This window comes from Scardinius erythrophthalmus (assembly GCF_964197995.2).
Source record: "Scardinius erythrophthalmus genome assembly, chromosome: 3".
Taxonomy (NCBI): Eukaryota; Metazoa; Chordata; class Actinopteri; order Cypriniformes; family Leuciscidae; genus Scardinius; species Scardinius erythrophthalmus.
The window spans coordinates 35,003,145-35,030,377 of NC_138223.1; the positions used below are offsets into that span (position 1 = coordinate 35,003,145).

General features: G+C 37.2%; 1 protein-coding gene across 1 annotated transcript in view; it reads left to right on the top strand.

The window, feature by feature from the left end:
* Positions 1 to 287: 287 nt before the first annotated feature.
* tacr3a (tachykinin receptor 3a) overlaps positions 288 to 27,233 on the top strand; it is a gene marked incomplete at its 3' end in the record, with an annotated part of 40,203 nt that continues 13,257 nt past the window's right edge. Inside the window, exons 1-4 of the mRNA XM_081360374.1 lie at positions 288 to 954; positions 8,339 to 8,527; positions 9,428 to 9,578; positions 27,033 to 27,229. Coding sequence (XP_081216500.1) covers positions 587 to 954; positions 8,339 to 8,527; positions 9,428 to 9,578; positions 27,033 to 27,229 — 905 coding nt within the window. The 5' untranslated portion in view covers positions 288 to 586. The remainder of the gene's footprint in view (positions 955 to 8,338; positions 8,528 to 9,427; positions 9,579 to 27,032; positions 27,230 to 27,233) is intronic.

Below are 27,233 nucleotides of genomic sequence, written 5' to 3' on the forward strand. Positions count from 1 at the left end.
ATAAAATAAGGACCATATATGACAAAGTATATGTAACTAAATTAATACTATAACAGCGTTTTTTTTTGTTTTTTTTTTGGTACAACAGCCTCTGCATTTAGATGCTGGGGTTTTTTTTCTGAACTACTGGGCATTGACCTAGCTGTTTCGCAAATGTGTTTTACTTATTGATTAAATTCAGTATTCAGTCCAATTTGTCCTTGTCTGTACTTTAACTCTACGCCGTGAATCAATCGATCACTCTCTCTCCCAGTAGCACTACTTAGTCCACTTGTCACATTGTGCATGGCGCTACATCTGACTACAGAGTGTGTTGCGCTCGTGGCTGCGTTCAACAGGAGTCAGGAGACAACCACGCGCCTTTAAGAACTTATAAGCGATTTACATATCGATAGAAAAGACTAGAGAATTTGTCATTCGGTCCATTTGGCATCGATTCCCACCAAATCGACCATTTCTAAGTGACATGTTGCCGTTTTCCGTTTGAGCAAAGGACTCTCTCGCGCGCATTTGGAACTGTGCATCGCGCGCGGTCTCCAGTCCACTTCAGGTATTGTATATCAGAAGATTTCTGCACATTTTCGCCATGGAACCTCCACAAAACGGATCTAACCTAACGGGGAACTTTACAAACCAGTTCGTGCAGCCGCCGTGGCGCATCGCGCTCTGGTCTGTGGCGTACAGCTCCATCCTAGCGATCGCGGTGTTCGGGAATCTGATCGTCATGTGGATCATTCTGGCTCACAAGCGGATGCGAACCGTAACCAATTACTTTCTGCTCAACCTGGCGTTTTCAGACGCATCGATGGCCGCCTTCAACACTTTGATTAATTTTGTTTATGCCGCGCACAATGATTGGTATTTTGGAGAAGCCTACTGCAAATTTCACAACTTTTTCCCCGTCACCTCCGTGTTTGCAAGCATTTACTCCATGAGCGCGATAGCAGTCGACAGGTAGAGTACATGCAAAGTTAACATAAAATCACTGTGAGAACTCAATAAATGTTGTTTTAATGCATGTCATTAATACATTGCAATAGGTCTAACCTTTTTTTAATGCAACATTTCTGGTTTCACGTTTCATGTTTTTTTTTTCTACAAAAAAAAAAATGATTTAATGACTCTAAAATGTAGTTTAACTATCTAGCAAAATATATATAAAAAAAAATCAAACATGTTATTTAATTTTTACAAATATAATATATTTTGCCACATCAAAAATGTCAATCAGGAAATGATTGGATTGTTGGATCATTGCAGTGGTTTGCTATTGCTGTGACTGAAGTCATGTGAGTGACAGGTTGTCCCGCCCTCACGCCAGTAATCACGTCATCAGAGAAGTGATGTTGCTGCAAGATTGAGGGGAAGCTATTTTGATTAAAGATTGGGAGGGCACATGAATTGTAAAAAAAAAAATTATGTGTACAGAAAAATAATTTATATAAAAAAAAAAAACCTGCAATATTCATACAAAAATAAGAATTGTCTATTTTGATTTCGTGGTGACTTTATGTCACACTGACAACAGTTTTTCCAGAATAAAACTAATTTGCCTTACTGCTTTTAAAATAAATAAATAAAAGCCAAACATTTTTTTTTTCAAGTATTTTAGCCATTTAATGACACATTTGTTCTTTTTTACAGTCTCTGGAAGACTTATATGCACTTTAAAACTCCCCTTTGATATGTATTTATATAGACTTGACAGATTTAGTTTAGATTGGTTTAAACAGTTATTTATGTGTCAATTCTCTTGACTGGAAAAAGTGCCTCAGGCAGTCCTTCTTACACAGAATGGTTGACTTGAAGTAAATGGCTGCACAATGATTGTGGATCGCTAAGCTCTTCTAACAGCACCTTCAGGGGGCATCTTTGCAGGTGCAGATGCGCATTCTTTATTTTCTTGGAAATCAAATCACACAGTGCAATTGAAACCACATTCATAAGCAATATTTTATGGCAAAATTCTTAGCCTCAGTTGAAAAGCTCAAAATTGAACTGATTCAGTTTTGATGATAAATCAGTGATAGCCTATTCTTTAAAGGAGTCATGAGCGGCATTTTTCTTATTATTGTAGAATGTTTCCTAAGGTGCACTTTTAATGTTAGTCTGATTTTTACATCAAAAATGGTCATAATTTAGAAATAAAAGGCTGTTTTCTATCCTGATTGTAGCCCTCTGATTTGAATGCTCTGTTTGAAGGGGCGTGTCTGCTTTGAGACTTCAGTGTAAACGCCCACTGCTTTGACTGGCTAACATCTTTGCATAGTGTTCCATATGAAACTCTCAAAATCTTTTACTATGGTTTTACTATTACAGCTTTTTAACTAATCGTGAAAAGTGTTGATTATAGCTGTGGCAAGCAGGTTGGCGTGATTGCTAATGAGCGTCACCTGCGTGCCGCACCGGTCTCGAGTTTCTCACGGAGGAGCTCCAGAAGCATTAAAGGAGGAGTGACGACAGTGAAGGGTGAGAGAAGACCAGGCCTGGACTTTACATTTTGTTTTGTTTATGTGTGTGCAGCAGTAGTCCGTGAGAAACTCAAGATCAGTGCGGCGGCGCAGGTGGCGCTCTTTAGCAAACACCCCACCGGCAATTAGCAATAGTCCTGCTTGCCACAATAGCATTATATTTACTTCCGTCACATGAAAGGTTGCAGCGATGAGCAATTGTAGCTGATGACCGACATGTCTGTTGAGCGCATGAATGCAGTGATCTCATCATTGCAGCTCGATTTAATCATTCGATTTCTCACAAATGCTTTCATCATAGCTAACAATGCAAACATGATGTAAATAAGACATTCAGTGGATTATAATGGGAGTTTTTGCGAGAGTCCAGAACTCAGTCACTGATAATCTTGCGCTGTTTGATTGACAGCTTCAGCGATTATAAAGGGAATGTTCTTTGATCGCTCTCTGTATATAATTCAATTACAATTTAGATAGCTTATTTTCATACTACTAAAAGAACAATGTGAAGTTGACCGTTTAGTCACTGGCTTGATTTACGGACGTATAAACAGCAATAGATTATTTTGAGACATAGAACATCTGACTGTATGTGAATCATATCTATTATATATCATATTAGAACTAACACGGTTACATGTCGGGGCATTAGTGTCAGGTACATATCTTACAGTAAAAGTCTGTCTGCAAAGCCTGTGTCGAAATTGCGACTGATTAACCAAAGAATCCACAGTGAAATGTACAGAATAAACAAATAATGCTCTACTGAGACATTCACATATTTGAAAATAAATCCTTTGGAAGATAATGTTATTTTTAGTCCATTGATGCTGCATCTCTCTTCTCTCGCTAATGCGCCAGTGGGCGGGGCCAAAGATGTCATGATGTAGAGTAGGCTTTACAGAGGCTGCTCACTGCAGAGCAAATGGGTGGCTAGGCGTCCAGTGAGGAGGTGCGGATGTAATTTGGGCTTAATGGGTGGAGCTAGAATATACAACCACACCCTAACCCTACCCACAACTCTATCCCTACACCACATTAGATGCCCAGAGAGGTGGAGTTGGACGTCATTTGATTTGATCTGATTCTGCTGAGGTGTTTTTTTTGTCACACTATTACACACAAATCGTTTTCAGAGCTTTGTTACAATAAAAGCTGTTTTTGGACTAATAACGAAGTTTTGAGTTCTGAAACTTACAGGATGTTTTAATAGTACAATAACCTCTCTTACATGTCAAAAGTTAATGACCCCTTTAAAATGTAAGGTTTGGCAAGAATTTGTCACAATGAAGATGCATTTTTTGATCATTAAAATGGCCTTACTTGCTTAGATGCACTTTTTTTGATCATTAAAATGGCCTTCTAAAGAAATGATTATTATTTTTAAAAACGTAAAAAAAAAACATTATGTAGCCTAATAAAACTTTTATTTTACATGGAGTGGGTCGCCTCATTGGCTTTATTTTACTGTGCTCCATACAATTAATTTGGCCCAAACTTATTAGATAGTGAAAGTCAATTCAACTGTAAATTAATTCTTTTCTCCATGAACAGAGTCAACAGAGAGAGAGACAAATAATTTGCATTTAGCACTACCAGAGAGATTGTGCTTCTATGGCGCTCATTGATCTTGATCTGTCCTTGCCTCTAATCAGATGTAGTTATTTGAAATCGAGATTTTAAAAGAACAATCCAAACTAATGTGAATGAGTTCAACTGATAGGAGAACTGCAATTTAGAAGCCACAAGGTTCTGAATACTGAATATTTCAGAGAGTCTCAGTGCTGTCTGAGTTGAGTCATTTTGCCACAAGCAATGCTTTGGAACTTTTAAGAAGTTAAAAGTTTTTTTTTTTTTTTCTCGAATCCGCCCAGGTCTTTAGGATGCATAATCTGCGTAGGTAAATGTGGAAATGTTTATATATTTATTTTGAGAACATTGCTGCCTTCTCATCCCTTTACGTCATGCTGTGCCATCTAATCATTCTTTTCCTCTCAGCACCCTGCTGATATTTCCTTATTTTTCCTCTGATTAGACTAAAATCTTACTAACTAAATAATGCGAAAATAATGCATATTAAATGGGACTTTTGAACTTCATCAGTAACCTTTCAGATTTGGATGATTAGTTCAGCACAGTGAGCACATATCAGTGTACTGTATTTGGGTTACTTAGGTCAATTATTTTTGATGCCATCATCAGCTGTATGAATTCTGGAGTAAGTGAAAGACAAATGTCAGAGTTATGCAATGCTGTACAATGAGTGCAAGAGCTGTATATTTTACAGACATCACTCTAATGCCAAATATTATCCAAGACTTTTTCTATGTCCTTTCATTTAAACTCATGTCAGAAAGTGAGTTGTCACATTGCACTAATGAAAATAATGGAAGCAGTGTAACTTTTGATTATGACTGATGCCTGAAGCTCATGGCTTGATGCTTGTGCTCTCTCAACTTGACCCCAACTATGACTTCAAGTTAAATGTCAGGGTAATCAGATATAATGCTCATTAATTTGAATGGAGATCACTCTAATATCAACATAGCAAGCTATTATTCAGTCAGAACTGTTTTCTGTATGTATAAGTTCAAATATGCTTAAAAGATGAGGTGGCATTTGATGAGCTTAACCATTTTGCAATACAATTCTGATATCATACTAATTTATTCTGAATAGAGGACTTGTTTTTAGTCCTTTTATAAAGGCTTTTATAAAAAAAAAATATCACTGTAAAAGCAGAGGTAGGCTACTGTAAATTCAAATAAAATGGTTCCATCATCCTCAAATAAATCTTTCATTTGATATTTTGAGATATTAGAAATAATTAGAAATATTGCTAATTAAAATCCAAATCCAAAATACTATTAAAACAGTAGACCATTTATTGAAACTAAAACTGCAAAAGCGACTTGATCCTAAGGTCCCTATTCAAGTAAGTATGATAGTCTGTGCTGCACATTTCAGTGTGGTTTATTTTCGGATCCTGTCACAATCTAATGCAGCCTTATCAAAGGCATTTGATACTGGAGGATGAAAAATGGAATATGGTCATAAAAAGCTATATAATGACTGATTCTGACCCAAAAACCTTTACTAATATTATTACATGAACCTCTGGGAACAAGAAGAACAACAACAAAATGTGTGAAATAACCCCTTTATTATATGGAAAATGGTGTTGTTATTTTTAGCAACCAAAACATAGTTACTGCAAGAAGGGAATTATATTAGACAACGGAAAATGCAAAAAAAAAAAAAAGTTCTTCATAGTTATTTCCTGAGCTCAAAATGTCACATAGTGCTCATGGCTGCAGGCTACATATTTCACAGCCCACATTTGCTGTTACTGTTGTTTTTGCTGGTAGGCAGTCACTACTCTAATGTAAAGAGCAATTGTGACGTCTGCAGGAATTTGCAGTGGGTCAGTGTGCTTGCAGTTGCATTTGGAGGACAGTGTGAGATTTGTGCTGACACCACTTGCCCAGACAGTATTTTTTAGTACATAAATGTTTTATTTTACTGTCAGAGAGATGGCATTGCTGACAAAAAAAACTCATTCTGGTGCTTTTTTGGTTTATGAAACTTTAATGAAACTATTATGTGCGACATTTTTTGACGAATAGTGGAGGCCACTAGGTTCAATCTCAGTTCAAACATTTTGTCATCAATGGCATTACACTTGAATGTGATATTATTTAGCTGACTTATTTTACATTTAGCCGATGCTTTCCATGAATAGTGCAAAAACTCTAATATATCTAAACTTGTGAACATGAGATCTAGTGTGTACGTATGTATGTATGTGTGTGTATGCAGTGCTGGGTAAAACTGATTGCATGTAATCTGGATTATGTAATCAGATTCCAAATATTAAGTACTTGTATTTAGATTGTATTACATTTTAAATTACTTGTAATCAGACTACTTTTTTTATTACATATTCACACAATGGCAGTAAATTGTTCATCATTTATTGATTCTCCCTAATTCTTCTAATTCATGTTTAAAAATCGTATACAGCTTATATATAGCTCATATATAGTCTTCTAGTTTTGTGAAATTGCACTCACATACCACCCACTAGCTAACAGGTGGTTATAATTACATGGAAAATTGAGAGCATTTGACCACTGGATTTACAGACATCATTTCACCTTTAAGGAGGTTTTTCTCAACATTTCTCAACGTTGCAACAATGTGATAAACGAGTCAGGTCAAAAGTAATCAAAAAGTAGTCCGATTATAGACTGTTTCCTAAAATGTGTAATGTGTAATACCTTACTGACTACAATTTTTGTCATGTAATTTGGAATCAGTAACGGACTACAATTTGTACGTAATCTACCAAACACTGTGTGTGTGCGTGTATATATATATATATATATATATATATATATATATATATATATATATATATACACACACACAAATTAAAGAAAAACAATAGGATTTGTGCCTTTAATGCTTTTCAAAAAATAATGGAGCGTCAAATTGCGAACAGCTTGTATGATTGTGGCAGCTTAACACATCACGGCATGACACAATTAGCTGTATTTAACTGCAGTATATTAATTAATCTACATTTGTGAATGTTTTCTAGACACATGCTGGTATTAATATTCATTACTATTATAACTAAAACACAGACAGTGTACCAATTCGTCATCTTCCCTGTTGTTTATCCAAGATGCCCACATGAGTGCTTTGACATTGATGCTGTCTATATCCCAAAAATAACCTTCTCTGCCCAAGAGTTATTGGCTGTCTAACAAAGCCATTCACTGCTTAAGATGAGGGAGTCATTAAAGTAAATGACCTATTATAACTCTTAAAGGAGTAGTTCACTTTAAAATTAAAATTAGCCCATGATTTACTCACCCTTAAGCCATCCTAGGTGTATATGTCTCTCTTCTTTCAGACGAATACAATCTGAGTTATACTGACGCTTCCGAGCTTTATAACGGCAGTGGATTGCAACCATTGCAACCATCAGTATGAAGCTCAAAAATGTGCATCCATCCATTATATAAAAACTCCACACGGCTCCGGGAGGTTAATAAAGGCTTTCTGAAGCAAAGCGATGCGTTTGTGTAAGAAAAATATTCATATTTACTGTAACTCGTTACAAAGTAAAATTCTACTAACAGCCATACTGTATGCTGTTTACTTGCGCAACTAATGACGTCGGAAGTAGGGCTGGGACAATAAATTGATGCATTGTGAATCGAGAAATTATTCTGGATCGATTCCAATTTTTTCCGAATGCATTGCGATTCTCTCTTGAATCGATTCTAAGCTTATTTTTTAACAGCAGATGACACTGCATGCTTTGGAAACAGCCATAATCTGCTGGCTTCCAGTTCCTTACACACACCACTTGAACCTTCTATAAAATAATCATTCATCAAAAGGTTGAGGCGAATTACAAGGGTGTTTGCAGTTTAGCCGTGAGCCGTGTGGAGGTCTTATATAATGGATGGATGCACTTTTGTGAGCTTCAATCTGATGGTTGCAATTCACTGCCATTATAATGCTCATTAATATAACTCCGATTGTATTCGTCTGAAAGAATAAAGTCGTATACACCTAGGATGGCTTTAGGGTGAGTAAATCATGGGCTAATTTTCATTTTAAAGTGAACTACTCCTTTAAATGATTGTGAATATGGTAAGCACATAGGCTAGTCCCACATTATGGAGTTCAGAAGTAATCAATGGCATGTGATTAATCAGTGTTTCCAAATGATTAAAGGAAGGCTTGGAGTGAGAGTTTCTGTTATGGAATGTTGTATTCACCTGCAGGTTGAATTTATTTATTAATTAAGCTGTTTCGAGACTGATTGGTCATCTGTTTGTGTTGTACAGGTACATGGCCATCATCCATCCCCTGAAACCACGACTCTCAGCCACAGCCACTAAGGTGATCATAGTGTGTATTTGGCTGCTGGCTGTGGTTTTGGCCTTTCCCGTGTGTTTCTTTTCAACCATCAAACAACTTCGCGTACGGACCATCTGCTACATTGCCTGGCCGAGACTTTCAGGGGACCCTTTCACGTGAGAGCTATTTAAATATGCATGAGCATTTAAAATATATATTTATAATAGTAATAGTAGTGGTTGCCAATAATAATAAAGTAGTTGTGGTACAGTATCAATTTTCAATAAAGTTTCATTAGTTAGCATTATTTAACTACTTTAGTTAACATGAACTAAGAATAACAATCCTTCTGCAGCATTTATTAATCTTAGTTAATGTTAATTTCTTTTACTAACACATTATTTAAATCAAAAGTAGGTGAACTAACATGAACAAACAATGAACAACTGTATTTTTTATTAACTTACATTAACAAAGATTAATAAATACTGTAACAAATGTATTGCTTATTGCTAGTGCATGTTAGTTAATACATTAACCAATGTTAACTATATGAACCTTATTGTAAAGTGTTATCGTAGTGGTCAGTAATAATAAAAAAAAACATGATTAGTAGTAGTGTTATTATTAACAACACCAATAACAATATTAAATCTAATCATTATAAAATCATGTTTTCTATTAGGTTTGTACATAGCTGGTGTATGGAAACAGTGTCAACACAAGTTCAACATCCACAAGTGTTTTGATTGCAGTCCAGAATCTGTATGAGGAAGTTTAAGACTGCATTATTTCTTCAAGTTATTGCAGAACTGTGAGGTTAGATTCAAGACTGAAATTGTAAAATATAAATCCAAAACTACACTGTTGGATTTGTGCCAATATTTAGCCTCTGTTAGCCAACAGTCAGACAAGCGACATTCATAAAACAAAAAGTATCACAAGTGTGTTAGTGATGCTTGCTTAGTGAGTCCCTTGTTTGTCACAGAAACGGAAATTAGCTATACATACCCCCCCCCCTCTCTCTCTCTCTATATATATATATATATATATAATATATATTTATCTCATTACAGCTATCATATCATCTTGGCAATGCTGGTGTACGTTCTGCCCCTGGTGGTCATGGGCATTACCTACACTATTGTTGGGTTGACGCTTTGGGGAGGAGAGATTCCAGGTGTTTCATCAGACAACTATCAGAGCCAACTGCGAGCCAAAAGAAAGGTAAGCAGATCATGTTTTGGGGGGGTCACTCAGTTTGATTCTAGAGCAGAAGTACAAATGCAGAGAAGTGAAAGAGAATGGAGAGATGTTATAAAGAGCGATCCTGCAAGATCTGGTGGTCGCCAAAGTTTGGCCAATGAAATTCAAATGCTAACTCCATGTTCCTAGATGTAGATTGATGGAATGGCTGGAACACACAAACATCAGAGTAAACACACCACACACTCACATGTAATGGGTCATTACATGTGGGATCAATAAGATATTAGAGAATGAAGTTCTCCAAAGAAAATTGAAAGGGTTGAATAGTTCAGCAGATTATTTAGAGCACATGTAGGAGGTAGTCGATGAAAGAGAAGGATAGAAAAATTTTTTTTACACTAATACTGCTGGCCATGGTAAAAGAGAAATTGGCTTCATGTCTGTCAAGTGAATTAAATGTCAGCATTTGTTTCTGCTATGGACAACTGGCAGCCCACAAATCTAGCCTGTGAATCCGGCCTGTACTGTATGTATTTCTTTCTTCGGTTGAATGCAAAAAAATAATTAAAAAGAATGTATGTAACCAAACCCTTTTGGCTACCATTGAGTTAAATTGCATGGAGAGAAATCATTTCTCAGAAATATCTTCTTTTATGTTCCTCAGAAGAAAAAGTCATACAGGTAGAAATAGCAGTGTGTTCTTAGAAGTGACATTTAAAAAAAAAACGAAGAAAACTGAAGCCTCATAGACGAATCAGTGGACAGATATGTATGCTTTTCTACATTAAACCAGTGTACCTCATTTGTCTGAGGTGCTCATTAATCAAAGTGATAACATACCGTACACATTCTGCATTTGTTCGTACAGCCCAAGTTACTTTCAGGACCAGGAAAGCTTTTATTTGATTTTTCTCACTGGAGAATAATTTTCAAGGTAGAATATTTTTCTTTTGCCTTTGTCTATTTATGTAAAATGATTCAGTTGTTTATCATGTTAACATTTTAGACTTCAAATGAAAGCTTGGGGGATTTCCACAGAAAAGCACTTAGCAAATTACCATGGTTGATCTATAGCACTCTTTGACTTAGAAAATGTTAAACTGATCAAGTAATCAAAAGCTTCTCATTAAAAAAAAATGGTTTTGGAATAGAAAAAATATTATATTTAAACTCAAAAGCCTAGCTCTGTGTCCAATTTCCTGTTTTTTCACAGTGTGTACTGAAATCAGTGAAAAACAATATATTGTTTCTGAAGTTTTACTTCTAGTTGGCTATAGGCTTCCCGTCGACTGATGTGGGAAGCAGCTCTGATCAGCTTCGGTTGGTAACTTAGCTGTCGTAATGACAATCAGAGAGATTTGCATGAGAATCAACAATCAGCTTTAGAGTGTGTGATCCATCGTGTCTCGGGGTTGTGATTCTTCTGTAAATATTTTTTTCGATGTACTCTTCTATGTACCATGAACAAGAATCCTGTGGGCACCACTAAGTGTAGACAGTAAAACTCAGTTCATTAAAGCAATACGGTCCATTAAGTGAGAATGATGTGACTTACCCAAATGATAAGCTATTTAAGATGCATTAAAATTAAATGAAAGTGTGCAAAATATTGCAGCTCAACACAGAACAAGCATTTGGGCAGAATCTGGTCTTGCAACCAATTGTAAGGTCTTTGACGAGGATCACTCAGTCTTTGGAATACAGTCGTTCACTGGTTCAATAGGCATTTTATATATTCTACATTGCAATCAATAGCATTCAGAGCTCAGTCTGCCTGTTATACGTTTCATTAATGGCTGCTGGGATTGTGCTGGCTTTTTTTTCCGATCAACGCTGCATCTTGCTCGCTCCCTACGGCTGCCTTCTCATCATGTCTGTTCTCTCCATTAGTGGCTGGCGTCCTGAATATGTGTATTTGGAGCCAGTTAGGTCTTGCGGGTTCCATATGCCCCCAATTTATATGATGTGTATAGGTGATTATGGGAACCCAGAAGCGTGTACATCTTTTTCAGCCTTTAGAAGACCGTCAATTAAGCCTATAGGGACATTTTTATTTTCATTGTCAGTTCAGATGAAACTCTGGTCGCCGGTCGGTGACAAACACTTATCTATTCGCGCTCTTTATGTAGCCATTGACAAAACAGGAAAAAGCAACCCAATAGAGACTTTATATTTGTAAACATGAATGAATGATGCTCAAAATGGAGTGAAGATATTAAAAGAACATCTGCTTTATGTGGTATATTTTCAGTTTGAAGTAGTATGACCCGTTCTTTGAAATCTAATTGTGGCAAGCCTTCCCGGTAATGTTTCCAATCATGCACTATATCTCATATTGCTCACAATTAAGTAGAATTGATGTGTATAGCACACATACAGAGGTGGACTAGTACACAAATTAAGGGCTTGAGTAAAATAACAGATACCCTTATAAAATATTACTCCAGTAAAACTATTAAATAATCGTTTTCAATTTTACTCGAGTAAAGTACAAAAGTAAATGTGCTTAAGTATTAAAAGTAAAAAGGGTTACACTTTATTAGGTGTCCTTGTTACAGTGTAACTATACATTTAAGTACTGAGTAACATTAATTAATTACATGTACATACTGTTGGGTTAGGTCCGGTTTAGGGTTAGTTGCATGTAGTTATGTATAATGTATAGCTGTTACTTTAGTAACTACATGTGACATGTAACAAGGGCACTGAAAAATAAAGTGTTACCGTAAAAAGTACTGACCAATATTTAATAATTACATAATATGAATATATTTAATTGGTGGGGTTGCTGGGTCTGACATCATAAATTATGAATTGTCAAGTAGCCACCACGACCACGAGGCGTGAGCCAAAACCCTAAAAGGAAGGGACAGTGCCGGCCATCGCCCCGGAGCTGGTGCCCCAGAGCGTGTCTGACCAGGAGTGTGAGCCGCGCAACTGAGGGAATACTGGTGGATTTGGACACAGAGGACTGGCTAATAGATTTGGACATTGAGGTACTGCCCCCCACCCTGTCCCACCCAGTACTTCCTTCATCATTGTTGTTTCAAGACAGCACTGAAACCTGTATAGACTGTGAATTATCTGTCTGTTCTGAATCATCACGGTTTCAAGACAGCACTGAGACTGTTTCGTTGACCTGTTGAGAATTGGAATTACCATCATTGATCTCGTCAAGCTTATCTCTGTCACCTTCACTGCACAGCTCAGTCAGTCCTCCAGCCCTGTCTCTGCTGGATGCTGATCAGCCCTTCGTCTATCCCGGGAATGCCTTGCTGTGACGCGAAGCCACAGGTCGTGCAACCACCAGCCTCGCCTGAGCGAGAGGATCGTATAGCTCCGCCTCCGGCCTCTGATCCTTTCGCTCCATCTCAGCCCGTCGACCTGTCGGCTCCGATTGGCCCCTCTCAGAGACCCTCGGCTCCACCAGAGACCCTCGACCTTGTGGCTCCACCGGGTTCCCGCGTCCCACTGGCTCCCCCTTGGTCAGTCTTGGTCAGGTTTCCTCCTTCGCTTCAGATCCTCCTCTGTCACTCCACCTCAGTTCTTGGGCACTCTGGCTCCGCCACAAAACCTCGTTGCCGACTCCGCATAGGTCGCCAGTGCCAGTGGTGTCACTCATGTCCATCGTCTCTCCGTTTGCGCCCTGGGATACATCGACTCCGCCTCTTTTCGGCCGTCAGCAGGATGTCGTCAGCCACAGCAACACCTTGGCTCCCTCCCTCGACTCCACCGTGGGCTGTCATCCCTGCTGTGCTCTGGGTCTACAGCAGGGTCCCCCTTCCATCATCACCTCCGGGGTCTCGTCGTCACCATCTCTTCCGCCGCCAACTATCACCATCCCTTTACCATCTCCTGTAACCATACCTTCTCCATCCCTTTGTCTGCCTCCTAAGCCTCCTCCTCTCCACGCCGCGAGGTCTCACCTTCCAGGGCGTTCTGTCACCATGGGCCCTATTTTAACGATCTGAAACGCAAGTGTCAAAGCGCAAAGCGCAAGTAACTTTGTGGGCGGGTCTTGGCGCTGTTGCTATTTTCCCGGCGGGATAAATGACTCTTGCGCCAGGCGCAAATCTAAAATGGGTTGGTCTGAAGTAGCCTCATTATTCATAGGTGTGGTTTGAGCGTAACGTGAAATAAACCAATCAGAGCGTCATCTCACATTCCCTTTAAGAGCAGACGCGCTTGTTCTAAAGCGGATTCCTATTGTAATGGCGGTTCACAGCCAAGGAGAGCAACGCTCTCGTCAGGGACGTTGGGGATGGAGAAACACACCAAAATTAACTTCGGTTAAAAAGGCGTATGATAATTTGGGTAAATGTGTAAGCTAGATGTATGCTTTTATAATAAATTGTCTATCTATCTATCTATCTGTCTGTCTGTCTGTCTGTCTGTCTGTCTGTCTGTCTGTCTGTCTGTCTGTCTGTCTGTCTGTCTATCTATCTATCTATCGTAATAATGTATGATTTGCAAAAATGAAAACTGCTGCTTCTGTGTAGATGAGAGAAGCAAAGTGTATGCGCGTTGTGCACACGCTACATTGATTATGGCCAAGCATGCGCCCTTAAAATAGCATATGAATAACATGCGCAACGCGCCACTGACTTTAAACTATTTTTTCCTGGTTAGTTGCGCAATTGGTTTCTAAACCTGCAAAATAGCATGAAGGAACGTTTGCGCTGGAACACGCCTCCTTTTTTGCGCTGAACCGCCCAGGGAGCGCAAGTTCATTCCCTAGTTTAGCGACGTGCTTCTGTGGAGGGAAAAGCGCGCTTTGCGCGGGTGCAAAATAGGTATGATACATGCGTCGGTGTACAAAGTCAATTGCGCTGGGTGCAAGATAGGGCCCCATATGTCAGTTGTGTTTGTTAGTTTCGTTTTCATGGACTTTTAGTTTGTTTTCATTCATCATATGTGTTCCTTTGTTTGATTTTCCTGCCAATCATCAGTTTCTATGGACAGTAATCATCACAGCTGTTCGTCATCTATGTGTATATTAGTTCCTCACCGTTACTCTGTGTTTGTCCAATCTCATTTAAGTTAGCGCTTGTCTGTATCTACCCGTTGGATGTTTATTAAACTTTGCATTGAAATTTGATTGAAATTTAACAGACGCATTCAGAATACGATTTCAATTAGAACAGTCGCTCAAAAATAATTGCATTACTGGTAATATATTATACGTTGGCTTAGCTGCAAAGTTGGACTTAAACAGTACTTTATCTGTCATGCACATTTAGTGCTTATGCAGACTGGAGAGTATTTTTATTTTATGTCATGTAATGTACAATGAATTCCAATATTCCTTACCCTACATCGCCTTTCTTAATCCAGAGCAGGACTCATTGTTACGAAACTTAAACTTTGTCATTACAACTTCAAACATTGTCATATTAGCTGAAAGCTTTAGGCAGCTGCACTTGACTTCGCTTGTAGGATTTAGGCTTCATGGTTTGAATGCCTCACTGAAGCAGTATGTCTGCCTTCAGGATTACGCAGGCAGTGCCTACTTTGGATTTGAAGAATCTGTTAATAACACTAATCTAAACCTGATGAAAGTGATCCTGTGAGTTATGCTCTGATGATTATGGATTATAAGCCTCGGTTGATTAGTTTACCCCCAGACTCTGATCACGTCACAATAGCTTCCCTCACTCTGTTCTCAAGGCACGCTCTTTTCTCTAGTTCTTTGGAAGATTCTAGTACAAAACCAGCAAATGTTTTCAACAATGTCTGGGTTGGAAAGGGTCCTCGTCTAAAAAACAAATGACCAAATATCTTTCATGATCATGTCTTCTTTCATTATCTTGTTCTGTTTCGTTTCATTGTCTCTGTCTTTGCCAGGGTTCTCATTTGTTTGTTACCATTGTTTGTACCTTTTCCCTGTTCTGTTGATTAACATCGTCTGTGTATTTATCCCTTAGTTCCCTCAGTTTATTGTTTGGTGTCATCTATGTTTATGTGTAGTGTGTTTTGGTAATTCTTGGTGTTTATTAAAAAGATTCCATCATTTATTCTGCATCATGCATCATTCTTCGGATCTGAACTACACAGCCCTGTGACAACAGTAATGTTTGTTTTGAAACAAAGTCATGGAGGTTTAAATTTTCAGCTTAAAGACATACAGGTCCATGCATATTATAACATTACCGGCTAAATACACAAATATATATATATATAATATATATATATATATATTAACAATATATAACATATATATATTAACATATATATATAGTTAATTGGCATGCACAAGAAGGTGTAAGAGAAAATTTTCTTAAAAGCTCTGTAGGAAATTGGACATGGAAAAACATTTCAAGAGAGAGCAAGTGTAACATGTACTGTATTTATTTGTGCTCATTTTTGTTTATCATCTGACACTGTGAATCAAGTGAATTTGTAAAAGTGCATGTGAAAGCATTCATTTGAAAACCTATTTAACATTTCTTGAGCATGCTGCGGATAATTATAATCAAAATTTTAGAGCGCACAGCATCAATCCAGCTCTGCTGGAAGACAATGACTGCTGCCGTAGTGTGTTGACTGCAATCACCAAACCACACTTGTGAAGTTTTGCTTATCTCATCCAAAGCAGAGAGCCAAGTGTCTGAGCCACAGTACTATCACAATCCATTTCCTTCCATATTAGCTTTGTGGCTCTTTCACTGGATATCAGCAACTAAGTACAAAAGCCATTTTAACCATTTGCACATAAAGAGACCTAACACATCTAAGATAACTCAGTAATTTAAATTGAAATTTGATTAATGAAATACTTAAATTTAAACATTTTAAACTTTTTTATTCTTTCTTTCTTTTTTTCTTTCTTTCTTTCTTTCTTTCTTTCTTTCTTTCTTTCTTTCTTTCTTTCTTTCTTTCTTTCTTTCTTTCTTTCTTTCTTTCTTTCTTTCTTTCTTTCTTTCTTTCTTTCTTTCTTTCTTTCTTTCTTTCTTTCTTTCTTTCTTTCTTTCTTTCTTTCTTTCTTTCTTTCTTTCTTTCTTTCTTCACCTGATACTGAAGAATAATTGGTTGGAAAGGTTACCTTTAATAATACCTGGTTATTTATATATGGGGAGGTAAATCAAATTTCTGCCTTTCAGCCTTTTTTCCGGAAACTACTTATTGAATTTAATTTGACGTTGAATCATTTGAAAATCCATTCTGATTAGTCAATTTGCTGAGCCTTTATGCTGTTGTCGTCAATAAAACTCAACTGGGCTATCACACATGTTTTTTTTGTTTGTTTTTTTTTCCACATCAGAGAGATACACATTAGTAACTAAATTGATTAAAATAACGGTTTATCACTGTTGTTACGTTAATTAAAATATGAGATATTTCACAGTCCAGGCCGGTTGCAGCAAACAGCACATCACTGGCAAATGGTGCAAAGTGAGACAGTCAAGCCAGATGCACGATGTATTCTGTACAATCAGCCCTTGACAGTCTATGCTCCATTTTATCCATAGGAGCTGTTTTCGGGAAGGCTTCATTTTCTCTAAATAAGTATTCAAAATGACTCCAGCTCTGTTTGCTGGAATGAATATATCAGTGGACCATTATGGCCAGTGTCACAGCCTTTCTGTCATCTGTCATCTCATTCTACCCGGATCTGTTTTGCAAGTCTATGTGTGAAGGTACTGAAAGGTTTTTGTTCTTTTTTTTCTTGTTTCTGGATATGCGACTCCACCTAGATGCTTTTAGGTTGCAGCTAGTATTTATTTTATTTTGACTGGATTTAGTTTGTATACTCCATGTGAACAGCAAGCCAACAAAGGCAAACGTTGGGCAGAGTATTTGAACTGCTGGTGATAAGATGGTGTCAAGCTCCAAAAAGGACTGAAACGCACCATAAATGTATTTTATTTTTTTGTCCTTTTGGAGCATGGCAATGTAAATCAAAGTCGCAATTGCAATGTAAATTCCTTGTATGCAAAACAAAAGTTCACTCAGTCAATGCAAGGTTGAAAGGACAGAAGTGTGATTAAATGTGACTATTTTTATTGTTGGCTTAATTATTCCTTTGAATAAAAGTTGCAGAACAACACGATCTGTGGTGCTATGGTGCTAATTTATGAAGTTAAATCAGTTGTTTATAATGCACTTTGTCTGAGTTTTATCTAATTTTTTGGCACATATCTTGATGTCATGGGCATTGATGTATTTTGACAGCAGTGATTTAAATTTGATCAATGCATAATGGATATATCTCTTTTTAAACCCTGATTCTATCTATTGGAAGAAGTGATGTTACTGATAATGACATTGTAAATGGTGACGTGGTTTCAGTTCACATGGTTCTATTTGAAAATACCACGTTTCCTCTGTCAAGCAACTGTTTGCTGAATCAATATTGATTAGGATGAGAGTGAGTGTGTCTGCTGAAGAGTGAGTTTTGCCTTACTGACAGTGTGAGGTAAATAAACACTTGTCAAATTTGTCAGCTCAGTTACTCAGCAATTAATGATGATTATTATTGGTTTTAATTTTCATGTTGACCACTGATGTGGAATATAGTGTGTGGCTTACTCTTTCGTATTTATTAAAAATATTTAAATCATGAAAACTATCAGTATTGTTTTAACATGTTATTGGTTTTTATTCTAAGCACGCGCGCGCCCGCGCTGCGGTTTCAAAGTAGCGAAAATGGATGACATGCTAGAATGGATTCTGATTGGCTGTCAGTGTTTTATCGTTTGACAGCTGGAAAAAAAATCGTTCTGAAAGTGATCCCAACGATATCATTCCTCATATCTTTATCGTTATAGTTGTGGTGTGAACTCTGTTATTCTTTAATATGGAGAACGATTTTTAGAATTATATCTTTATCGTTATCTTTATAGTTATCGTCCTTGATGTGAACGGGCCTTAATAGCCAGATTTACTAAACAGGGCAAATTAGCGTGAGAGTGCATTCCATAAAAACGCAAATGGAACTGTGAAAGTTCTGTGTGTGATCTACTGCTGATAATCAGGTGCATGTGATCTATTAACAACACAGGCCAAAATGGGTAAAGACATGCTTTTTTGGGTGTTGAATAATGGCGCAAATACCAGTAAATTGACTTGCGCAAACCTTAGTAAATCACCAACACAACCAAATTATGACTTATTAATTGTTAGTAAGGTAGTTGTTACATTTAGGAATTGGGTATAGGATTAGCAATGTTGAATATGGTCCTGCAGAATAAGACATTATTATGTGCTTTATAAGTACTAATAAACAGTCAATATCCAAGTAATATGCATGCTACTAAGTAACTATAGGGAGAACTGGGAAAGGGAAACTTCTACAAATGTCAATTGTCAATGTCAATTTTATTTCTATAGCACTGCTAAACACAACACCAGTTGACCAGTGTGCTTTACATCAATACAAGAGGCAATAAAAACACACAAACAAAACACAATACAATACATTTCATCCTTGACCATATGCTAATTAAAAAAAATAAGATTTTAGCCTAGATTTAAAAACAGACACGGATGGAGCAAATCTAATACTAAAAGGTAACGCATTTCACAGTCTGGGAGCATCCACTGAAAACGCGCGGTCACCCCTACTTTTCAACTTTGATTTTGGAATACGTAATAATTTTTGATTAGACGACCGGAGTGACATAACTGGAATATGTTCGGTCAGTACATCCGAAAGGTAAGGAGGGGCCAGACCATGTAAGGATTTAAATACCAAAAGAAGAATTTTAAAATCAACACGATATCGTACAGGCAACCAGTGCAAATAACGTAGCACTGGAGTAATATGGTCCCGTTTTCTAGTACATGTCAGAAGTCTTGCCGCCGCATTTTGTACCATCTGTAACCGGGATAAAGCTGCTTGGCTGATCCCGTAATACAGTGAATTGCAATAGTCTAGCCTCGATGTTAAAAATGCATGAATTAATCTTTCAAAGTTATTAAAAGATAAAACAGGTTTTGATAGAGCAGGATTTGACCACTGAACTTATCTGCTTGTCAAATTTCAGACCATCATCAAAAACAACACCCAAGTCCTTTACCCAAGGCTTTGCAGAAAGTGTTAAATTACCTAAGGTTATTTGACAAAAAGAATCAGATGAGCCAAAAACTATAATTTCAGTTTTATTTTCATTAAAATTGAGAAAATGTAAAGATAACCAAGCTTTCACATCAGATAGGCAGGCCCTAAGTGTTTCCAGTCCATCAATATTTGGTTTTAGGGGTAAATAAACTTGAGTGTCATCCGCATAGCAGTGGAAAGACAACCCATGTTTCCTGAAAATAGACCCTAATGGAAGCATATATAATGTGAAAAGAATGGGGGATAATATGGATCCCTGAGGAACACCACAAGACAGAACAGCAGCCTCCGACGAATATTCCCCAATATTAACGCTAAACTTCCTATTTGACAGATAAGAATTAAACCATTCTAGGGCAGCTCCTTTGATACCAACCCAATGCTCCAGGCGAGCAAGAAGAATAGAATGATCTACCGTATCAAAAGCCGCACTCAGATCTAGCAATACAAGTACGGTAGAAACCCCAGAATCGGCAGCTATTAACACATCATTTAGAATTTTCAGGAGTGCAGCTCTGTCGAGTGATATTTTTTACAACCTGATTGAAAAAGCTCAAATACCTTATTTTCATCCAGGAAACTCTGCAATTGTTGCAACACTGTCTTCTCTAATATCTTAGAAACAAAAGGCAGATTTGAAACAGGTCTGAAATTGACCATACCATTTAAGTCTAGGTTTGGTTTCTTTAACAACGGCCGAACTATAGCATGTTTTAACGCTTCTGGGACCATGGAGGTTTCCAGACATCGATTTATGATGTTTAAAAGATAAGGCCCCACGGTATCGAAAACTTGTTTCAAGAGAAATGGAGTGATGGCATCCATAGAGGAGCCCGACGGCTTTAACTGACCCACTATTTCTTGCAGATGGGAGAGAGAAATAGGTTCGAATTGCTTAAACTCTGCCGAATAAGCCGTTGAGATAGAAGGATCAAAAGAAGGACAAGATATCCCCAATCTAATGTTTTTGATCTTATTCACAAAAAAATGTAAGAAAATCATCACACAAAGTCCTTGATACAGTAGGATACTCATAAACAGGTGGATTTATAACAGAATTAAAAACAGTAAAAAGAGTTCTGGGTCTATGGTAATTTTTAAAATAATTGGATCTTGCTGCTCTCAAGGCCTTTTGGTATTTTAAAGGGGTCATATAATGCCATTTTTGTACAAGCTAATATGATTCTTTAGGGTCTAAATTAAAAGTTTGTAATATACTTTAATTAAAAATTCTCATTAGTATTGTAAGAAAACACTAATTTTACCTGGTCAAAAACAGCTCTGTTTTCAGCACGCCGTTTCAGTGCATGTGTCTTTAAATGATAATGAGCTTTGCTCATCCCGCCACTCTTTTCTGTGCATGCGTACACCGTTTCTAACACAATAACCACACGTTGTTCATTATAAACGTGGGATTATGAATTATATTGAGAACGTCGTACATAGAAAACATGCCGTAATGTACCCTGAGTGTAAACCTTAGATGCATTCATCGTGAAGCCTGCAGCAAGGTTTGCAAATTTCGCAAAGATTAATATAAATACTAATATAAAGGTTAATAAAACATTTCACTCACATCTTCTGGAGGTTCAGCAGTAACACGTTGGTACCGATCCGTTTTTTCTCGTTTGTAAAGCTGTCTGGTGTGAAATGATTCACGCAAACATGAAAGCATGGATGATCGTGGGGAATCCCCGTGAGGGAATCCCCGCGTCAATCCTTTGGGCATATCGCTTCAAAAACAAAACTCAGCCACTGCATCTTCAACGGCTCGGATTTAGGAACATCCAAATGACTGCTGTGTTCCCTATTACATCTAAGAACAGAACACCACAATCGCTTAGACGCCATTCTGCTCCAGCATATCAACAATGGCGGACTACTTTGACGACAGCTGTCACAGCTCGCTCAGGGCTGGTCTGTGTTGAAACACTGCTGTCACTCAACAATCGCGGGAGGGGTGTTGGATATTATGACGTCACAATATCGAACGGCTTGATTTCAGAGAGGGTCAAACATATAAGGAGATTAAAACAAAACCACTGGATGGATTTTTATCATGATAGGATGGTTGTGTACAGGCACTGCCAACAGACATTTCAGTGCAATCAACTTGTAAAAGTGCATGTACCATTATATGACCCCTTTAACAAATGCATATGCAAAAAGGTAAGCAAAAAAAAAAAAAAAAAACTGTCCATGCATTTTCTGCGCTATTTTTTTCACTGCATGTTTTTAGTAAATCCTGACAGTATTTTTTGTTTCTGTTAGTAAATCTGGCCCTATAGATCCGCTATGCATACTTCTGCTACTAGAAATGCTACTGCCAACAGATACACAGACACACTGCTGTTAGCACATAAGATATGCTACTGCTGCTGCTGCTGCTGCATGAATAGACATGCTTAAATCCTGTAGTAGATCTTGGCAGGTGGAGCTGGGGGAGGTGGAAGGTTGCAGAGCATCAGGACCAGCTTGCTGATTGCTCAGATTGCGCCATATAGAGTTTCATGACTGAACTAAAACCAGATTAAGTCACCTAAAAATTGTGTAGGATATTAAGGTTTGTTTTAAGAGAATATTTACAGAATTATCATAATTATTATTTAGGGCAGCACAGTGATTCAGCAGGCACCACTTTCTCCTCACAGCAAGGTGCAAAAACATGCAGTATAGGTGAATTGGAGAGGCTAAATGCGTGTGTGTGAGTCCTGAGCCATGGGGAGGGTTGGGGAAAGACCTGGCAACCTACCCCGGAAAAATCATTGCCAATAAAATGTATGATCAGTCTCTCGTGTATAGCAAATAATTACCAAGAGACGTATATGACTGAAATGGTTAATAAATGAATGAAATTATTATTATTTAAATAGTTTTTTTTTTTAAGAATAATTTTATATTTTTATTTGAACAAAATCATGAAATAACCAAGCAAACTGCAGTGAAAGATATTTTTAAATGATATGGTTAAGGGCAGAAGGAGGCGGTAACCCTGTGGCATTGCATCCAGTTTGACCTTCTAAACAAAGTCTTGTCTAGTAATTTGCATTTCTACTTCCTCATGCTGACAGAGAGCAAAAACCTCGGTTGCTCATCCATCACGATACGCTGATCCAGATCTGTCTCTCCAGATTGTGCCACCCCACAAAGGTTTTTGAATAATTCATATATAACTCTAGAAAGACTACATGTATTTTCAATTAACAGCTGCCGCTAATCGACTTTACCCCCAATCCTGTATTAAATAGTCTGGTTTTGGGTTAACTTGACCCTTTGATTCTTATTGGTGTTTTATACACTACTTAAATGGTATGTATTGTATTGTTTCCGAGAAATTTTAAAACATCAGAAAAGCCATACAAATGGAGCTGCTTATGTGATGCTTGGTAAAAGCGTTTGAGGTTATATATATTGTGCACGGAACCATGTAAAAATAAGTTTTAATCGCCAGTCTGCCCTAATCATAATTTCTGTGAAAAAGAATGAAAGTCTAGAAAAAAGGTGTTTTATTGCCTTTTCAACTGGAAACTGCATTGACATTTTTCTAAAATGTATGTAGATGTTTTTCCAATGAGTTGTACTTGGGAGTAGTTTCAGATTCAGGGTGTTTTTCAGTTTTTCACAAAATCATCGGCCAAAAAAATATGATCAGTCTCTCGTGTATAGCAAGCCCACAGAATTACCAAGAGACGTATACGACTGAAATGGTTAATAAATGAATGAAATTATTATTATTTAAATATTTTTTTCATTCTATTGAATAGTGAGGAAAACCTGACCTGATGAATTTAAAAATGTTCACCCATTGTTTTAGGCACTGAAATTTCTTCTTCTTCTTTTCTTGTACTTGGTTCGAGCATTACTTCTTTGTTGTCTCTCTGGACTTGTCTCTCTTATGATCTATATCAGTGTATTGATCAGCACTTTACGTCAGTCCATTGACTATTCTCCATTCCACAACCTCAAACAGATCTCCAATCTCTATTTGCCACAGTTGTGTAGTCTCTATTCAAGCGCCAATCACCAAAAGGACTTCTATTTCAATGAGAGTGCCCTTTTCTTTTCTCAATCTTTGTATCTAAGAGACAGGGCAGATAAGAGAAAACAAAAGAGACATTCTGTTGTGGTGCCAAACGCAGTGCACTTCCAGCTCTCAGTTTGCAGAAGCTTTCGTCTGGAGACATAATGGGAGAGAAACATTGGCTTGAAGGTGAGCGTGAATGGCAATCATATAAGCTTTCCTTTTACCCCAGGACATCTTCTCACGTCCACCTCCTGCTGAACCGTTGAACCGGCACTATATCTCTGTGTTTGAAATGTGGTGTAGGGAAGATTCTTAATGCATCTTTAGGAAAAACAAAGGCAGGCATTTAGGGATGGAATACTGATGAAATACCCATAGGAAAAAAATCATAAAATGAGTTCTTTGAAGAATCTGAATTCCAAAATTATATATTTTATGTGTCATCCACGTAGTGTCTGTGAAACACACCATGTGTAGTCTTCTGTTCTTTCCTTTGATGATTTGTTTCACAGTTAATCATTTATGGTATCATATTTTCTATGCTCATTAGGGGTGTCTGATATATTGCATATACATCTGCAAATACATCTTGATATTCATATACTTACTGTGAAAATCTTTTACAAAGTTTTTTTTTTTTTTTATTAAAAAACAAAATCAAGGTATGTTTTTAAATACTAAGGTTTTAATATTTTAATTTAAAAAGAACTGTTGACTCATTCCCAGAAATAGATTTTTTACCTATACTAACATAGTAACTGAATCAAGAGCTGCTATTAAAACATGTCTGAATGCATTCTTACTCATGATTTGCAAGATACAGCCTTCTTTGAAGGTGCATTAAAAGCCTAATTTTATATTGCCAGCAACAACATCATGAAGATATTGTGTATTTCCGATATGTCATCCAGCCCTACTCATATTTAAACATGATTCCTCACATTGTGGAGTTTATATAAAGCCAAAAAGGTTAATTTATACATAAGAAATAGCCCAATGCCCAACTTTAACTTACAGATGCTGAAAACACAGTTCAGCAGGGTGTAAATCTGTGTGCTTATCCTGTTTCTGTTGCAGTTTGATAATTGAATTTCAGACCAAACTAAATATTGAGAATTACTCCATTACTATAGTTCAAAGTTTTTTGCTTTCACAAATAGTTATTTGTGAATCTGCATAAATTACATAAAACTTTCAACAATCTAACCTTAATGATTGGTCAAGCTAAAATTGAAATATTCATTACTTTTTGACAGCGTCACAAAATAAACCGTGTGAACGTACACTGAGACTTCTTGTGGTGTCTCTTGAGGCTAAGTGTGCATGCTAGAAGAGCGATGGACATGTTGACTAGTAGTTGATTATTTTCTTTCTTCCAGCTTTTTTGCACTTGGGAGGAAGCTTTGACTTTTGATATTCTAGTGTGTTTTCATTGTACAATAATCTTATCTTAAAAGATCAAGAAAGAAACCTGGTTCCTCAAGATATGACACTCTTAATATATAAAAGGCAAAATGTTGTAATGACTATATTCACATATTAATTTGTTCATTTATTGATTCTTTTATTGATCTCTGAGTGAGATCTTCAGATTGAAGAGTATCTAACAAAGCTCCATTCGCTGTCTCTGTGGGACAGCATGAACAATGTAATTAAATTCATTAGTGGAGTGAAGCGGGAGGCTCCTCCAATCAGACTTTGTGATGTGGCTACAGAAACAATTCACCTCGTGAAGGATGGGAAATGGATTTGTTATGGCAGAAGTCCCTGCAGGGGCAGAAGGACACTTGCTTGAAGTGAGAGTGGATATTTTGAGGACCGAACAAAACTGACAGGATGGAGAACTGCACAGATCTACACACAACACAGTTTGACAATTGACACAAGAACAGTACAATAAAAGCAGCAGAGAACTGAATTCATGTTTTCATGAATTTTGGCAATTACAACTTAGTCAACATACATATTTCAGGAGCACGTACGCCATGTTTCCTGAACCCAGAGGAAGTCAGAGAAGACCTCATGTGGTGTGTCCTTGTTCTGTTGGAAATGTGTTGCCTGGGGTTTTCTTTCTTGCTGCAGATGCATTGTTTGCCCAAAGTGTCAAAGCTTGTTGGTTGCATGACCAAGATTTTGGTACCCTGACACTGTTTTGTGCTTATGGGTGTGCTGTTTGCTGTGGGATTTGAATGACAAGCAGTGTCTTAATGAATTAACATAATGAATAAAAACACAGCCGTATAACTGTTTGTGATATGATTGCTCCTCCACTGTTCTCTTTGTTTTTGTATGCCTGAAATAAGGTCAGTCACAATGTCGCAATGGGTAGAAGCCGCTCTATTTTGTACTCTCCGCCTTGATGAACCTTTATCAACATTTACGATTTGTGTGTTTGTATATACAGTGCTATGCATAAGTTTAGACACCCATGCTAAAGTTGACTAAAAAGAGGAATAAAAAATCATCTTTTGGAAATTGAACTTAATGCCTTAATTTAAAAAATGAGGAAAAATCCAACCTTTAAGGACACCAATTTTCTTTGTGAATGAATAATGCATCATAAATAAATAAATGTTCTTCCTTAAAATACAGGGTGCATAAGTGTGTACACCCCTATGTTAAATTCCCATAGAGGCAGGCAGCTTTTTATTTTTAAAGGCCAGTTACTTCATGGATCCAGGATACTATGCATCCTGATAAAGTTCCCTTGGCCTTTGGAATTAAAATAGCCCCACATCATCACATAGCCTTCACCATACCTAGAGATTGGCATGGAGTACTTTCCATAAGATCATCTCTCAATGTAAATCAAACTAGCTATTAGGCTAACTGAAATAAAACCATGCCAATCTCTAGGTATGGTGAAGGCTATGTGATGATGTGGGGCTATTTTAATTACAAAGGCCAAGGGAACTTTATCAGGATGCATAGTATCCTGGATCCATGAAGTAACTGGCCTTTAAAAATAAAAATCTGTCTGCCTCTATGGGAATTTAAAATAGGGGTGTACACACTTATGCACCCTGTATTTTAAGGAAGAACATTTATTTATTTACGAAACATTATTCATTCACAAAGAAAATTGGTGTCCTTAAAGGTTGGATTTTTCCTCATTTTTTAAATTAAGGCATTAAGTTCAATTTCCAAAAGATGATTTTTTATTCCTCTTTTTAGTCAACTTTAGCATGGGTGTCTAAACTTATGCATAGCACTGTATATCTTTTAGCATAAATAAATATATATCTTTACTATAACTTATGCAAGCCACATCACCGATACACTATTTGCCGACTCTTTTCTCCGATATACTCCGATATAATAAATTCCCATCAATTATGATACAATATTATGTAATATTTTACTTTTTGCCTTCATTTTCTGTTTCCAGGTGGTGAAAATGATGATCATCGTAGTGGTGACCTTTGCCATCTGCTGGCTGCCATACCATGTATATTTCCTGGCTGCGGGATGGAACAAGGAACTGCTTAGATCAAAGTTCATTCAGCAGATCTATCTGTCAGTCATGTGGCTTGCCATGAGCCCCACAATGTACAATCCCATTATTTACTGCTGCCTGAACAGCAGGTAA